This window comes from Monopterus albus, unplaced genomic scaffold, assembly GCF_001952655.1.
Source record: "Monopterus albus unplaced genomic scaffold, M_albus_1.0 scaffold99.1, whole genome shotgun sequence".
NCBI classification, from domain to species: Eukaryota; Metazoa; Chordata; class Actinopteri; order Synbranchiformes; family Synbranchidae; genus Monopterus; species Monopterus albus.
In genome coordinates, this window is record NW_018127979.1 from 698,591 (window position 1) to 715,704 (window position 17,114).

General features: G+C 40.0%; 1 protein-coding gene across 3 annotated transcripts in view; it reads left to right on the forward strand.

Moving 5' to 3' along the window:
- Positions 1 to 16,268, forward strand: part of fgf14 (fibroblast growth factor 14) — a 109,229-nt gene extending 92,961 nt beyond the window's left edge. For all 3 annotated transcript variants that reach the window (XM_020609410.1, XM_020609409.1, XM_020609412.1), the window contains exons 4-5: positions 13,873 to 14,071; positions 16,017 to 16,268. In XM_020609410.1, the coding sequence (XP_020465066.1) occupies positions 13,873 to 14,071; positions 16,017 to 16,159 (342 nt within the window). In that variant the 3' untranslated portion in view covers positions 16,160 to 16,268. The remainder of the gene's footprint in view (positions 1 to 13,872; positions 14,072 to 16,016) is intronic.
- The last annotated feature ends 846 nt before the right edge of the window (positions 16,269 to 17,114 follow it).

Below are 17,114 nucleotides of genomic sequence, written 5' to 3' on the forward strand. Positions count from 1 at the left end.
GAATCTCTTGTTGTTTGTCTCCATAATTAGTTGCACAAAGCCTTTGAAGCACTCCTGCTGTTGGTTCAGCATCGCAATGAACATCTGTTTCTCATGATCCATGATGTCCTTTACTTGCGCCACTCTGACACATTTCTTCTGCCTCCATATCCTCCGTCGCTTCTGATTTATTAGCTCTTTTCCCTATTTGAGGCATTTTAGTAGTTGTAAAGTATGCTCAAAGGCTTGAAATATAGAACAGACAAGAGGAGCAGTAAAGACGTCTGCTCTCGCTTGCAACCCAGAAAAGGAATAATGTATGAGGTAATACTTTAATTAACATGAAAAACATTAGTACATGATTAATAAATGCATTAGTTACCTATTAGTTATTGCTTATTACTGCATTAAGTACAGTTAATTAATGTACCCTTATTGTAAAGTGTTACCCATATTTCTGAGCATTTAAAAATCTATAAAAACAACTGCAAATGAGGCAATATTTAAATTGTCACCCATGTAGACTGACGATATATAATGTCGGGCTGCCATGTGGATTTGTCAGAATAATGAAACAGGCGGGGAGCCCTAATTTTTTTCACATTTTTTTAAATTGAAAAATTCCCCAAAACATATTTTAATATGTAGAGATGTTATCAAATGCTGTAGGTGTCTACTAAAAAACTTGCATATAACTTTATAATGTGGTGCACAAAAGACACATGGAAATGAAAACACATTTCAACCAAGGTAAATCATTTTTCAACAAAGTGACAAGCTGATCGGTAGAGGGTTTTATGAGAGCTATAATTCATGTTTTGTGTCAGTGACTCATCTGTAAGTCACTCTTTGAACTGCTTTTCCATTGGATTCTCTGCTTTAGTTTTTGTAGTTGTCCCACCCCAGTGCCACAGTGTCCTTTCCCCTACCAGCTAGTGTTAGTGTTGTACTCTAGAAGACCATAGTGGAACACCTTTAGAAAGATGTGAATGCCCGTTGCTTTGAGAGCCTCTGTGAGCACACCAAAAATCCCTTCTCAGCACCTCTACAGTTGTTTTTCTGTGCACGTTCCAGCTATAGTTCTCTTTCTACCCGGGTGGCGGTTAGCCAAATATCGATCTGTCAGTTAAAGCTTACACCGAATCGCCCTCATCCGTCTGAGGTAATCCTTACATCTCTGTTAAAAAGAAATGGTCAAAAACACAGACAGTGGTTAGTCGGCACGGTGAGGATGTCACAGAGATGGTGATAAATTATGAGCTCCTGACAGATAATGAGAGTGCGTGAAACTGGAAAGAATACAAATTGTGCATCAACTGCTTGGGAAGAGAATAGTTGGAGAGAAAAGGGAGAGAGGGGACTCCGAGGTGTATTTGGCAGGGAAAGCCTGCTGTGGTCAATATAATCAGTGTAGCATGCAGACAACTGCTGCTAGTTGCCCCCATTTTTCACTCCTCCTAAAAGCATTCACTGTTTTGAGCAACACAAAAACACATCATCCAACAAAACCAGCAGCCTTTTATTTGCAAAGTACTGTTACTACTGCAGTTTCCTCTGTGGATACAAATGAAAGAAGAATATAAAGGTAATTGATCAAATCTCCTCTCTGTAATTACCTTTAGGTATGGCAGTTTCCATAAGGGAGCCCTAATCTATTCACATGGGTTCAATTTTGTGTTATACCTTCACCTGCGTCTAGATTACTATTGTTACATGATTAAGAAGTAAAAATGTTTGACTAACACAAGTACAGTACTAGTATTTTATTATCACATGGTATGTGTGGTAATCACATATTTAAGTGCTTGAATCAAGGGTCTTCACCTGTGAATTAATAAAAGTAAACAGGCTAAAATTGAGGATTGGCTGTAATTCATCCATTAGCTGCAAAAAACTGCATTAATTATCACAACATACAGTATGTTTATATTTGTCTTATTAAATTGACTTAAATAATACAGTTTGTACTTTCTCCAGCCAATATTTTGGTAATCATACAACAATATATATATAAAAAAAACACTGAGATTTTTCAGTGATAGAATTTGTCACAAGCTCAGCATAGCAAAATAAAATGTTGTATTTCAAATGAGCACTCACTGCTGCTGTCTTAAAGGTGTGTGGACACAATGGTATTGACCTAAATCCTGCAGAGAAAACAGCTGTGATTCAAGGATTTATTTCAAAAACAGAAGTCCACTCTCAAATAACTCTCATTGCCCAATGCAAACAGAATATCAGTGAGCAAAGCTTTTCCTGCATATCACCAGCTGTCTACGAGGCTGTCCTCTCACTCCTCTGCAATGGTTTTGAGATGTACAGTACACCATGGGGTTGTACACACACTGAAACTATCTGATAAGGTGACATGTTATACAGCAGTAATAAACTCTCACCTGTGCAGATATTTCACTGTTGGTTTGTTAAGATTTCACCCTTTCTTCAGTGGCTTCTTTTGCAGACCAGTCAGCTATACTAAACATTGCTCATGACCTGAAGTTGGCTTCAGCAGCCAACATTTATTCATACCAAACCTCAGTTCACTTCTCCTTGCTTCAAGTGCTGTTGCCTGGATTTTTTTTCCTTTGAAACTGCTGAAAAATGCATGTTCATGCTGCTTAGATTCAGGTTGCTAATATTAAACAAAGACATTTTAGTTGGTGTGTGTGTCTTTACAGCGCTGAGCAGCAGAATGAAGGGGAAACAGAAGGAGAGTAGGCTCAAGGAACTGGGAATTCAGATTTTCATCTTTGTTCCTCTGTGTGACCCACAAGATGTGTTAGCATGTACAGTAGGAATGCAGATGGCATCTTTGTCATTCTTTCATGAAAACACATTGCCATCAAAACGAGCCTGTCTAGCCCGTTCACTGTACTAATGACCCTAGTTCTGGCCTAATTGCTTTCCCAGTGTATAAATGTCAAGCACCACGCAAATACAAATGGCATACTTGTGCTTGCTTCCTCAAGAGCTGTGCAATGTGCAAATGAGTACTGGAGGTAGGAGGGCTCAGAAAGCAGCCAGTAGCTAGTTCTCAGGAACAGTGTATCCAAACAGTAACAGGATGTGCATCGCTTGCAAACTCACACCAGACCCTGCACATAACCATGCTCTTGATGAGTTGTTATTTTGTAACTTTAATCCTGTTTTCACAGTTAATACATGTGTGGTCTCAGCCAATCCAGATGAGCTTACTCAACCTTGTGAGAACCTACTTTGATCCCAGCGCTTCCTGTTCTCAGATCAGTTCCCATCTTAAAAGATCGATATCTACTGTAAAATCACTAGGCTAATTTGGGATAAATGCATATTTTATCTTCAACAGGGGACACAGCAGACAGTATAGCAGTCCAAATAATATCCGGTTGAAATGAAATACTTCTCCCCGTTCTTCTGTCATAGTCGAATGCAAACTCTGGCTCTGTAAATACTTGAGCCACTGCAGAAAAAGAACAACTTTTAGTCTAGAGCGGATGTCATATGTGGTTGCTGGGTGAAGAGATGTACAAAACAACCAAGATGCCATGCAGAGGGTCCCTGTTTGTATGCTGTATGGACGTTGTCCCAATGACAACATTTTAGTATCTGGGCTGCAAAAACATGCCTTCACAGTATGTGAGCAGGGTTGCAACATTAGTTGTTAATAAAAATGACAAGCTCTTATAGATGCACCTTACAGCATAGTTCCTCTTTTCTGTTAGTCTCAGTCCTCTTATTTTTTGCACAAAATATTGGCATTGGCGATACCAGTCTGGATTTTACTTAGTATCAGATGGGAAAGTACATAAGTGGTATTGCACATTGCTAGTTCCTGCAGGCATGTGTCCTACCCAAAGGGGTTGCACGTTCAAGCATTGTTCTCAGTAGCTGAATCAAAGAGAGGGCGTGTATGTGTGTGGCCTTGTTTATATATACTTTTGGAAATGGAAAAAGAGGAGCACACTCCTTTGCAGGGACCAGAGGCTGAACCCCATGACTAATTCATTGAATTTTACAAAAATGGCAGGGTGTAAGGTTAGAGCAAGTGTGGGGCTTGATTAAGGTTAGGGGAAGGGTGAAGGTTAGGGCAAGTCTCCTGGAAATGAAAGTAAGTCTATGTACAACCCCTGTAAGTGACGGCTGTGTGTGTGTGTGTGTGTGTGTGTGGGTGTGTGTGAAGGATAGATGATCTTTAGCTGCAACAGAAAAGCCCTCTGTGTTCAGTCTGCCTGCAGGTGTAGTAGCTGTAGTCGTCTCTTTTCCTCCACAGGAATCTTTATTTCTTTTCTGTTTCCACCCATGAAATGAAAGTAACATATTATCAAACTTCACAGCTGGAGTTGCAAAAATCAATACAGTACAAGCTCTTACTAAACGCTTTTAAATCCTGAAAATTGATTGTCTTAAATTTGATCTAAGCTCCTCTCCCCTGTATCTGTGTCTCTCACTATAAACTGCACGTTCTGGGACAGCTGTGTTTGTGTGTACTGTATAAACAGTATGTGTTTAGGCATCACCACTAAGAGTTACACTATTTATTAGTGTCATACCTCATACAAATCTATATTTTTCTGTAGTTGATCAGATTTGAGTAAGATTGTTTTCTTTATGAATGGAGATAGTATCTTTCTCCTCTAGTAAAAAAATAGCTCTGACCTGAACATGTAAATGTTTGTACCTGTACCATTTTGTGGTTTACAGCATGTACACCGCAGCATCCAGGATGTCAGGGCAACTTGCTGTTTGATACACCCACGCACACTGTTCCACTAGAAACCTATTCATACTAGAAAACATGCACATGTATGCAGGAAAAGGCAGCCTACACTGCAGCTCACTGATTAAAAATAAAACAAAAAAACAAGCGGCAGCTGAATAGCTCCACTTTCGCACTTATCACACACATTTCCCTCTTGCATTAAATACTGTATTGTACTGTATACTGAGGATATTGCCACTGTAGTGATTAGTATTTTACCCCTTTTGCTCCTTTATGATACATGTGTTGGAATAATGTTTCTGACTGTGAGATTTGACCTGCTCAAATATAGCAGGCCCACGCAAACCATATTGCACCTACCAGCAGCTTTAGAGAGAACCTCTGCCTCTTTGCATCCCAGTTTGTTTAAATTTACTGTGTGGCAGCTGAAAAACAAATTCACTGACTGCCTGATTGACGAGATTTGGCTTGTGGTTGAACAGCCGATGGACAGGCCAGTTGGTTTTGTCTTTCCTTCCTGGCTGACTCTTTGAATTGCTGAGGCTTCCAGCTGTAGCCACGCCACATTTGATCCTCAGAGACAGACAGGCTGTTGGGGAATCCTCTGCTGTCTTTCCCTCTTGCACAGATTCTCAGGCTGAACAGTCAGGCTGCTTGTCAGCAAGGTTTCTGTAAAGATGGACACTGAAATGTTCCTTCTACAGACAAATTAAAAAAATATAAACAGGATTCTTTGCAACCAAATAGCTTAATTTTATTGTATTTTAAACCAGGCACTTTGAAGAAATCATCTGCTTTAAAGCTTAAAGAGTTACTACAGTGCAACAATACCTGCATTAGATGCATCCATCATTACATGCATGCGGTAGTAACTTTATTAAATATTCCTAATTCCTAATGTATTGTAATGCTTCAGCTTCCAAACTGTGCACTGATCTACAGTCCCTGCCAAAGAATAACCCCACTGTCCCAATTTCATGTTACCATCCACAATGATCTCTGACATCACAGGCACTTGTAATCTGTTGGGCTTGATTTATAATGTATACGTAGAAACTTGACGCACTAGATCTCATTGTAAGGGTGTGTATGGCCACCCATAATCCTGGTTACAAGGGGAAGTATATTATTTTTATTATCCAGAGTAAATGGTATTGGCATTAAAGCACCATCTGTTTCATCTCCATAATTACACATAATTTATATTGTACATTTTTGCTGACCATTTCTCTCTGTGTGCAGTTTATTTTTTTAGTCTTTTGATCATTTGCAACACCACTCAGCCATTTGTTCTCATCAATTCCATACAATTTAAAAATCAAATAGCAAATGATTAAAACTTGTTTACATTTTAACCTATCACAGTGAACACCAAATCTGTGTCCATTTTTGCTGATGCACTGTTAATACCACTGTGTGGTAATGCTATTTAAATGCAACTTGAATTGATGTTCACTATGAGCTGGAAGTACACAACACTAATGGATACCTGGAGTGGTAGCCAAAATACTTTTTAAAAAATATACATTTTTGGTTTTAATACAGTTGCAGGTCTTGCAAAAAAGCCCAGTTGTGGTGTAAAGTACAAGAGAGTTACACTAAAATATGCAAAGCCCCTGATCCTTTAAAAATGATCTACGGTTTTCAGTGGAGGGTAGTATGATTTGTAGAATGTAAAAATCCTTGGGATGTTTTGAGGTGTCCCCAGTCTTTTGTTTGAGTTGCTTCCATATTTGAGCCATACACATCCTATAAGCACAGAGCATGCCCTTAAAATTTGTATTTTTTTACTCACTAAAAAAGGCTAAATTTAATGTACAGCACATACGCAAGGATATGTGCAACAAACAAAGGTACTGTTTTGGCCTCCCCTGACAAAATTTCAGCAACAGCTCTGACATTACAATCCCTGCAATGTTCCAGTCCCACTGTTAAGCTTTGGGCTCTCTGAGTCATTTGGCTTCCCTCCCCCCAACAGCGTGCCTGGCATGAATTAAACCATGAAAATTTGTGTGCGCCTGTATTTGTGATAAGAGGGGGTGCTCAAGCACAATTTCATGGCAAAACCGGCACAAAAATTGCACTGCACTGCATTTTATCTACATAAATACAACCTCTGCTGTGCCAATCCACCTACTCAGTGCAAGGTGTGACAAAACTGTCAAAAAGACAAAAGGGCAAAACATGCAGGTGTGCCTGACAGAAGTGGCATTGCACCTTCATTTGCTCTGCCTCTGTATAAAAATAGAGCTTTTTATCCTTCAGCCAGATGAGGGATTTAATTGTAGTTGCAGTACGTTGCTAAAATTGTTGCAAGTACAGTGTAGCTAAAATAGGATTACATCTAAAATGCTGCAACATGAGAACAGTCTAAAGTGCAAACAACAATAAAATCAGAAATTTTGTGTGACAACGGAGATGACGCTGTGGCTACGTGATCATCCTGTTTCCATGCACAACTTTTCAGAATGCCACTCACCAAGAACAAATAGTCCGTTTCAGCACTACAGCTCGAAACATTAGAGAAAAATGAAAAGGATTTAGAGGATCTACATTGGCCATCTTGACAAACTTATTATACACAAGACTCTTACACAGAAATATACTGTAGCTTTTTATTTTTAGGTTGACAGGACATTCTCCTCTTTCATTTTGAGATTATTTTCTACTAAAAATTGAAATTTATAATAAGTGTTTTGATGTGCCAGGCCAAGTGTCACTAAGGGGGATTTGATGTCTTGTGTGCTTTGGTTTGTTGTTTATGATCACAGCCCCTGTGTGTCTGCATGATGAAAGGACAAGCAAGAGAATGAAAATTTAAAATAGGAAATAAATATTCCTGCAAATGCAGTGGCTTAGTTTAAGTTCTGAGGTTGTTTTATTAAAGTTCATAATTCTTCTATAAATGTTGTTTTAACAGCTGCAAGAAACGGTCTTCATCGCGTATTGTAGCCTATATAGGCCCCACTGTGGTTTTAGTGTCATGACTGAAAGTGCTTGTATAAAATCCCTCCTCTGATTTTTTTTAACTTGCACCATGAGAGAAAGGAAAAATGAAAGTAAATTTTAAAAAACTAACAACAAAAACAACAGCAATAACACAACTGCTACTAAAAATAAAATACCATTACCAATATCATTAAGAACCAACACAACACGAGCAAACTCATGGTTTAGGTGTTACTAAATAAATGAATGCTCACTAGAGTAGAGAGAAAGAGCTGGCAACAAGTGAATCCACAAGAAGCGGACACACGCGTCCTCTTTACAAAAAAAAATAATAATAATTTATTAAAAATATCTGGGACACTGTTCCTGAGGGTGTAAACAACACAAACAGAACAGAGACAGAAACAGCTCCATACCTGCAGGCACACCTCACATTTTCCCCTCTGTATGAACACTGTTACTCTCATACAGTGAGTATCTATTTCTTTTCGTTGCTGTCTTTTTGCCTGAGTACAGTATATGTGTGCGTAGGTGTGTGTGTGGCCAGGCCAGACTGCTGGCTTTCCTAACAAGAGATGACTAGACAATCTAGCAAAAATCTGGCTGCCTTGGCACCAATTTATGGATTAACTTGAAACCCCACTGAGCTGGGCCTGGGTAGGTGTGCTTTGTGTGTTTGCACACCAACAGGCATTCTGTTAATGTAGTTGTTTTATTTGTTTAACATGAGCAAAACATTTTCTCTTACTGACTTTATTCATTTCTCCCATGATTTATTCCAAAGTCTTACAGTGTTTGCCACTTTACAGGCATGGCAATAACTTTTCATTGACTTCAGTGCAAAGAATATGTAAAGTCTCTTATTTGTCCAGCAGAAAACTTCCTGCAAAGAAAAACAGGCTACCTTTATGTATAAACACAGATTGTGACCTAAATCTTTTCTTGACTTTGCATCATCTCCCACTGAGAATAGCACTTCTGTTGCTGTTTTTTTAAACGTCTGGCGTTTTGTGTCTGTGTGTGTGTGTGTGCCTTTGTATTAATTACATTATGAGGACTGTTAACACACTTGCATTATGGGGACTCTGGTCCCCACATGGAAATCACTGAAATTTTAGGGTGGCAACATGGTTTAAGGCTAGGGTGAGGTTAGGGTCAGGCAAGTAGTGGTTATGGTTAAGGTTAGGATAAGTCTACAGGAAATGAATGTAAGTCAATGTAAAGTCCCCACAAGGAATCAAAACACAGCGCGTGTGTGTATAGAAGGAGTTAGGGGTGTTCTGCTGGTCAGTGTTAAATGGTCGTTGCCTTCAGGGAGACTTTACTGAACACTTAAGTGCTTCTGGTGGCCAAACACCTTAAAGGTGTCACTGCACTGCTTTTTGTTCTTTGGGTAAAAAGTCTAGTGAAAGTGTAGTGTAGTGGTGCACACTTTTATTTTTTGCTTACTTGGTTTAAAAAATAAATTATTCAAACTGCATGACTGCACCTAAATGGTCTGATAGGAATGGCTTTCACATAAAAATAAAATCATATTTCATCCAGTGAATTGACTTTAAGGCTGGAGTAGAGCCTGGTGGCTTTTACGGCTGCTGAGATGGAGGTTTTTACTTTTCTATCTACTTTGAAGAATAAGGAAATAAAATGTTTCCGTCTAATATAAGTCTACAGAGTATGGAATGGAAAATGATCATACTTTATCTGCACTGAGAAAAATGATGCAAAATGGAAAATACCTTAAAGAAATATTATTTAAATTAGTGCTCATACCGGGTTCGGTGCAGATGTGAACCTTCTTGCAAAACCATACCATGACTTTTTAACTACTGAACTCTGCCTGTAATTTCACTTCTGAAGTTAGCAGCTTGTTACAAGTATTCTGAGATCTGTAATTTATTGCCATGTACTGTGCCAAACATTTTCACTTTTTTAAAATGTTTTTTTAAGTGGTCGTCAACATGTGTTTCTAGTCAAGACAAAAAGAAAAACTGAGTGTACCGCATCTGTGTACACAGTCCATCCAGCTGTTTACCGGCGACTCCCCTCATCTGGTCATGTCCTCTCCTCTTCCTCTGGGTTTGATAATCAGACAGATCTGCCGAAGTCCCCACTGTCTGCACCACACACTGTCGACGTGACTCTTATGCATATGAGAGTGGCTTAGCATTTTGAATGCAGCTCAGCTTTCTGGAGGTTGACCTTTTTCCATGGATTAATAGTTTTTATGCTGGCAGCATTAATAAACAATTTCTTCGTTTCCACAGTAGGGTAGTGAGCAGTCACTCTGCATTTTAATGTGTGCCCCCCTCCCCGTGTGAGACTCCTCTCACCTACTTTCAGGCAGTCATGCTCAGCAATCACGACCTGTTTTGCGGGGTTCTTTTTTTCCAGTGGATGCTTGTTTCAGAGTGACTCTTTTGCTTTTAATGCCTATTAATTCTTTTCAAGGCTTTGTATTTTAAACCCCCACTCTCTCCATTTGTCTGTACCCAGTTGGCTCTTTTTCTATCTGTTATTTTTGGTAGAAACGCTTTGTGGATCTGCCCCTTTCCCTCAACCTCACGTCCTCTCTCTTAATCAGCGTCTGTCTTTTGTTGCTGTGACTGTTCATCTCTCCTTTGTTTCTGTTGTGTTGTTTTGCTTTGGTGACTGGGGGGCTAGTTATGTGGGGCTGAGCAGTTTTGGCCCTCACGCTGTCTGCGGCAAAGGTCAGTGACAGCCTTCCCATTCAGAGTATGACCAATCACGGGCCAGGGAGTCATTGATGTGGAGCGCTAACCGAAGACATTGAGCGAGAAGAAAATCAACCATGTGGTGCCGCAAAAAAGATTCAATTTGCCACGTGTGAAAGTGTGTGCTGCATTTTCTTCTCCTTTTTCCCCCAATGCCATTGGGGAAAACTTGAGTGTTAACTGATGCTAATGTTAAGCTGGTAAAAAAACTGTTTTGGTTTTTACAATAATAGAATTTACTAAATAATTTTTGTGTACCTCCCATGAGTCTTGTTCTGTCCTGTATGAGTGGATATGATGGGGGATGTCCAGTCTCTTCCAAGAGCACTACGTTGTCCCGAAACACCTCTTTGTTACCATGGTAACCCAAGAGCAAATGTGTTTGTCATGTTCTGGGCTCTAGGAAAAAGGAAACGGGTAGAGAAAAGGTTTCTTCTAGAAGAGCACAGCAGGAGGGTGTAGGTAAGGAACAGTAGTTGCTTTACCTTAATACACTTCAAAAGCTGCCAATCAAAGTGGAACAGTTGCTTAGCTGCAGCACAGCCACCAGTGTCTTACTGAAGATGCCTCTTCCACGTGCAGAAATGTTAGATGATAGATGCTGCAGAGCACAGTCCCAGGTCGGTGATATAGGTGTACTGTTTGCATATCCATATATTCTCTGTTTGGGTGTTCTTGTGCTTTTCACATAGGTGAAGATTCACTGATCACAAATGGGGAATACTGTCTAAAGCAAAGTACTGTATCTCTCTTGTTTTGCAGCCAGAAAGAGAAGGAACATGACGAAAGTCGTCGACTTGTCATTGAAATGTGACACACTTAATGCAATCAGCAAACAATGTGTCTGAAATCAGCTGCCATCATTGCTCTGATCTTCAAACTGATTATGGTGACTGTAACACTTTTGTTCTCTGTCAGTCTTTATTCCACAAACAAACAACCTCCAGTTGCTCTGCCTCTGTAAACAAGGAGAATTTTGTGCATCAACTGTATATGAAGGCATTTGATTAGCTGCAATTACGGCCTTGGCACTGGCCTGTGTGATTACTTTGACTCAAGGCTGTTTTGTAAATGACGTATAAGTAATCATTGATGGGCTAAACCTGGACCGGCATCAAAAATGAGGTGCCTACTTAGTGCAGCCAACCAACCTGTGGCGCAGGACACGTGATGATGAAAAAGACAAATTAACTCCCTAATTGAAGTAACTCAGGGAACCATGAAGGTAAAACTGTTTTGCCTTCTAATTGGCTCAGCAATAGAGTTCACCTCAGCATGAAAAGAGCATGTTTAAACGCACAATGAGCAAGAAGGCCTCCACCAAGATAAGATTTCTCTATAACTTGTATTGGTGGTGTGTATTGAGTACATCCTGCTGTGTCACTTGCCCGTCCCAGCGGACAGGACGCAGCCCAGTTTTCTGACACCTTGGACATAATAAGCATCTGTTTGATAAACTTGCACTTGCAGCTGACACAGCAAATCCTAATGAGCATAAAAAAGTGAATAACAACTGGGTCAAGCCTATGCATCGCCCTGCGGGAATGTTCATTTGTTTGATATAAACCATGCTGGATGTCCTTGTTCTCTGGGTTTTTTTTTTTATGAAAAGCTCAGTTTTTGTAGCTTCATTGTGCAGTTTGTCTCTCAGTGGATTGTTCTGCCCAGTCTCTGTGGTATTGCTCTGATCCTAATCCCTTCATTTGCCACTAGAATAGTGTGAAGTTAATTCTGTTGTGTAATTTCCCAACATGTATCTCATAACTGATCAGTGTTGACTGTTTCTCACTGTGTGGAATCACACCAAGTTTTTTTGACATCTCAGCTAATGCTGTTCTTATGCAACCTGCATTTGTGCGCTCTACTGAGAAAAGCACAAGTCCTGAATCAGGGTTAGAGAGGACACTCCAAATACAGCAGACTGCTTCTCAGGGTTATTGTGATCATCCCCAGAATCTTTCTGCTCCTTCCTGCACAGCTTAGTCGAATTTTGTATGCAGGCTCCGTCCTGACAAGGGCCAATCACGGTATGGTGTTGTCCTAATATCCTGTGAAATCACAGTACAGGCAGTTTGCAAAAGGAGAACGTCAACATAGAAATACAAAATTAAAGTCTAGTGAAGTTATTGAGAATTAAAATAATGTGAAAAATTAACACTTTGCTCCATACTGAAATGTCTCAACAGTTACTAGATTAAATGGCAAATTGTACTTTATCTGCAAATTTTACTTGATCACCAAATACTTGCAGTGACTCTCCCATCAGCCTTAGCTGTATTTTGTGTTTAATGCTAATTAGCAAATGTTAGCACATGGCAAATTAAGATGGTGAACATGGTAAAAATTAGACCTACTACACAACAGCATTGTAGCATTGCCACTGTGACCGTGTCAGCATGCTGATTTTAGCATTTAGCTCAGAGCTATGCTGTGCTCAAGTACAGCCTCACAGAGCTGCTAGCATGGCTGTAGAGCTCTGTTAGTTTGGCTTCATATACTTTACTTCAATATTAAGTGATCAACATACTGTGCTATATGCTAAACATGTTTAGCACAATATCAAAGTTTTTCTTGCCCCATGGAATCTTTTTAATGAGTGCAGACCCTGACAGTGAGAAGCACAGTGATGCCAGATATATCTGTGGATTTTTCATATAATGCCAGTAGTTCTGTGAGCTACCTCAGTGTGAATTGCTCACAACAGATGTGAAACCCTCCATTGTTATGATTAATACACTGCGATGTAGAGCCTGGCCGGGCGGACATTGTGGAAACGCTCTTTATTACCCTTCTGGTTGGAGATAAATGGACAACAGCAGAGAAAGATGTGATGCCTTAGTGTTCAATTGTCATTGCCAGATTGAGGTGTAAAGGATGGTGGAGTCACTTGATTAGTCCTGCCATTATTGCTACAAAATTCACAAGGCTGTCATAGGCATATGGATAATAGAAGACACACTGTTTGGTAAGAATTAACTCCCTTGGGTTATAAACCAAAAAGAGGAACAAGCCAGTAGTGCCTGACTAGGCAAGTGGGGGGAAGGTGCTGATTTTTCCAGTGCTGAGCTGTTGGGTCAGAGCCCAACGATATATACTTTCTTCCGGGAACATGAGATAATTGACTAAAAGAATACCGTCACATCTGATGTCAAGGTTAAAGCCAAGGAGAGAATGAGAGTTGCATTTCATCAGAGCAGGTCATTAGGCTTGGCTTGAATCAGACATGATTATAGCAACAGACCCCACAGCGCTCACCCTTTTCATGGCAGGTGGACGTATGAAGTCTATTTCATCCGAGAGGGCATTTTCTGACCCTGCTGTAACATTATTCTATACATTGTGAGGGTGAAATAAAAGCTGTATTTGTCCTGGGTGACCTGTACAAGTTCAAACATACAGTAATGAATTAATCTGACATGTTTTATTCTTATCAAGCAAGAAATCTTCTGTGTGGTGTTTTTTTGTTTCAGATGGTTTTAACAGTGTATCTGGTGCTGTTTTGTGTCTACGCAGGAACTCTTTACACCAGAGTGCAAGTTCAAAGAGTCGGTGTTTGAGAACTACTATGTGATCTACTCGTCCATGTTGTACAGACAACAGGAGTCGGGGCGAGCGTGGTTCCTAGGGCTCAACAAAGAGGGCCAAGCCATGAAGGGGAACCGAGTGAAAAAAACAAAACCAGCTGCTCATTTCCTGCCCAAGCCATTAGAAGGTAAGTAACAGAAGCTCAGGGTGAAATTTAATAAAAAATTTAAATTGAAATTTAAATACCCAACCCCTGGAGCTTAAATAAATGGTATTAAAAATCAGAGGTGGCAAATAACCAAGTACATTTACTCAAGTACTGTAGTTAAGTACAGTTTACAGGTACTTGTACAGTACTTTACTACGTATTTCCATTTACTTTTACTTTCACTCCATGACAGTTTAGATGGGAAATTTTATACTTTTTACTCATTTCATTTATTTGACAGTTTTAGTTCCTTTGCAGATTCAGACTGATGTATTATTATCGATTAACTACCTGGCAGTACATAAAGTGCTTAAATTTGGCCCAACCTTTAGCAGCCGTGCTGTTTTTTTTTTCCCCATGTCAAAACACAATATAGTAACACAGATTTTGGACCATTGTATTTTACTAATTACTAGAAAAATGCCATATTTTTCACCTTTCAAGGTTTGTTGAACAAATGTGGACTAGACACATTCATGTTAACAGCATCAAATTCAATGGGGTTTAAAATATAATGTTTTCTTAGTACTTAGCACTTTAAGTAAATGTTAAAGCATGTACTTAGTACCTCAACTTAAATTAAGAATTTCATGTGGTACTGCTACTTGTTCTTTTTTAGGAAAGTGCTTCCATTTTTACTGGAGTATTGTGTTTGTGTGCTCCTATTCTACCACCTCTGTTAAAAAATCTGAATTTTATCATTGTTACTCAGTGTGTAGCCTCCGGCAAATGCACTCCAGTTACAATAAATTTGCACAATACTACAGCGCTAAGTGTTTTAGGAAATTACTTAGCAGCATTTTAAAATTAAAGCAAGATTTGTCTTCAGTAGGAACCAGCAGGTTTGAGGTTAAATGCCAGACATACGCTGCGGAAGTTAGAAAGCATATATGCATTACTTCTTCTGGTCTTTTAACAAAATTCGATGACACACACACACTTAAAACTGCAAATCCCCATCCTTTACATGGTCCGATCACCCACATTACAAAATAACATTTTCTCAGTTTCAGTTGGAGTTTTATGCAGAGGTTTTGAGTCACCTACTTCTAAAAGTTGTGCACCCACCAGAGAGACTCGAGGGCATAATCAGCAGCTCGTTAGCATTTCCCCCACATCTTCATCTCACTTTCACTCTCTGTTACCTGGAGCAGTTTTTGAGTTGTCAGTGTTGAAGGAGCCCTTGTCACTGTAAACTACTGTATGGTGTAGTTTTCCAGCAGGAAATATAACAGCTTTTAGGTGGAAATATACAGTAAGTAAATGCGATCTTGGGTAAATTCATCTCTATAACAACAAAAACAATGAGCATTGCATAATCCTTGGTAATGGTCCAACCACTTTATGTGAAATATCTGTTTGACAGATTTTTGGATTTATGTGCCATTTTACTCTTTCATTGCTGTATGCATACAGAGTAGAATGCAGGACAGCTCTGTGAAGCAGCATGTGATGCTGATAGTCCGACAGATGCCACCATCACTCTTGTCAGGCACCAGCCTGATTGCTCCCCATCACTTAAACATAGAATCAGGTTGGAGTGTCCTGTCAAGACAGTTGTACAGCTGTAGTGTAGTGCCTGTAAAGTGGGGGATAACGAGACACTTTTCACAGTTTTGTCAAAACGTATGCTCTTAGATTCAGAATCAGCCCTGATGGAGGCGGACGGTGCTCAGGATGGTAGTGTGAAGTCCATGATAGGCAAGAGATCAGCTTTTTCCCACTGGTAAATTGTGGGAAATTCAGTGCAAGTTTGATGGCTTCCTGTTTGTATAAGAAAAGAAAGAAACAGAAAATATTGTTTGGGGAAAGACACCCCTCAAATAGTTTTAGACGGGTAAATTCAAAGTTGCTTGAAAGAGGTCCTCACTAACAGCTTTTCCCTTGTCTCTGTCCTTTCTTTCCATATCATCTGCTCTTCTAGTTGCCATGTACAGAGAGCCATCATTGCATGATGTTGGAGAGACTGTGCCCAAGGCGGCAGTGCCTCCCAGTAAAAGCACAAGTGAGCCGGCGATGATGAATGGAGGTAAACCTGTCAGCAAACCCGACAAGCCCACCACATAACCACACCTGAGCAATGCCCAGTGTGTGTATGTGTGTGTCTGTGTGTGGAACGGGGGTGGGGGTGCGGGAGAGACGTAATGGAGGCAGGCCTTTTCCTGACTAGACTCTAGCCACAGGCGTACCTCCCTTCCTTTCTTCTCTTGCTCCTCCTCATCTTTCTCCACCTCATCCTCGCTTTCTCCAGCTCTCTCAGCATGCGGGGGATCGACTCTGAGGCCGCTGGGTTTCTCCAGCACAGGAGGGAAGAGGACCTCTGATCATGGAATGCCTTTAGATTCCTCTGAAACTGTGAGAATTTATGTGAATAACGCATTTCACAACCACGCTTGTGGTACTTTGCTTGCTGACGGTTCATCCAAGAAACCTTCCCCTTCTCTATAACGCCCTGTTGGAGCAGAGTCTGTGTACCTTCAGATCTATTTTCTATACCACAGTTCACCAGCTATGTTCTGGGATAGAGACTGTATAGATAGAGTAAATATTTGGACTGTTGTCCTCTATTTTTTACAAGTATGTTCCCCTCTCCCTCTCTTTCTATCTCTAGTCACACTCCTTTTCTCTTTGTCAAGTATCCTGGAAGAAGTAACATTTTGCAAGGGAGTTGTGTGATTTTCTAAGAAACACATTCTCAAAGATATGGCATAAAACAAAGACAACTAAAAATACTATCCACATTTTCATCTTATCAACAACATGCACACACACTTACAGACACACAAAGTTTTTGGGGAAAATCAGAGACGTTGCTTTTTTACAGCTAATAAAAACACATTGGAGATGGGGAGATAGTTCCTGCAATCATAGTTGATGAAGTGCTAATTACCGCCACTGCAATCAATGCAAGGAGCTCCCTGCACACATACAAACACACACACACTTATAACAGATGTGCGTGTGGGTGGAGAGCACTATAAGAGATGGTGTATACATATCACTATCTAAGTCCCACCAGCGG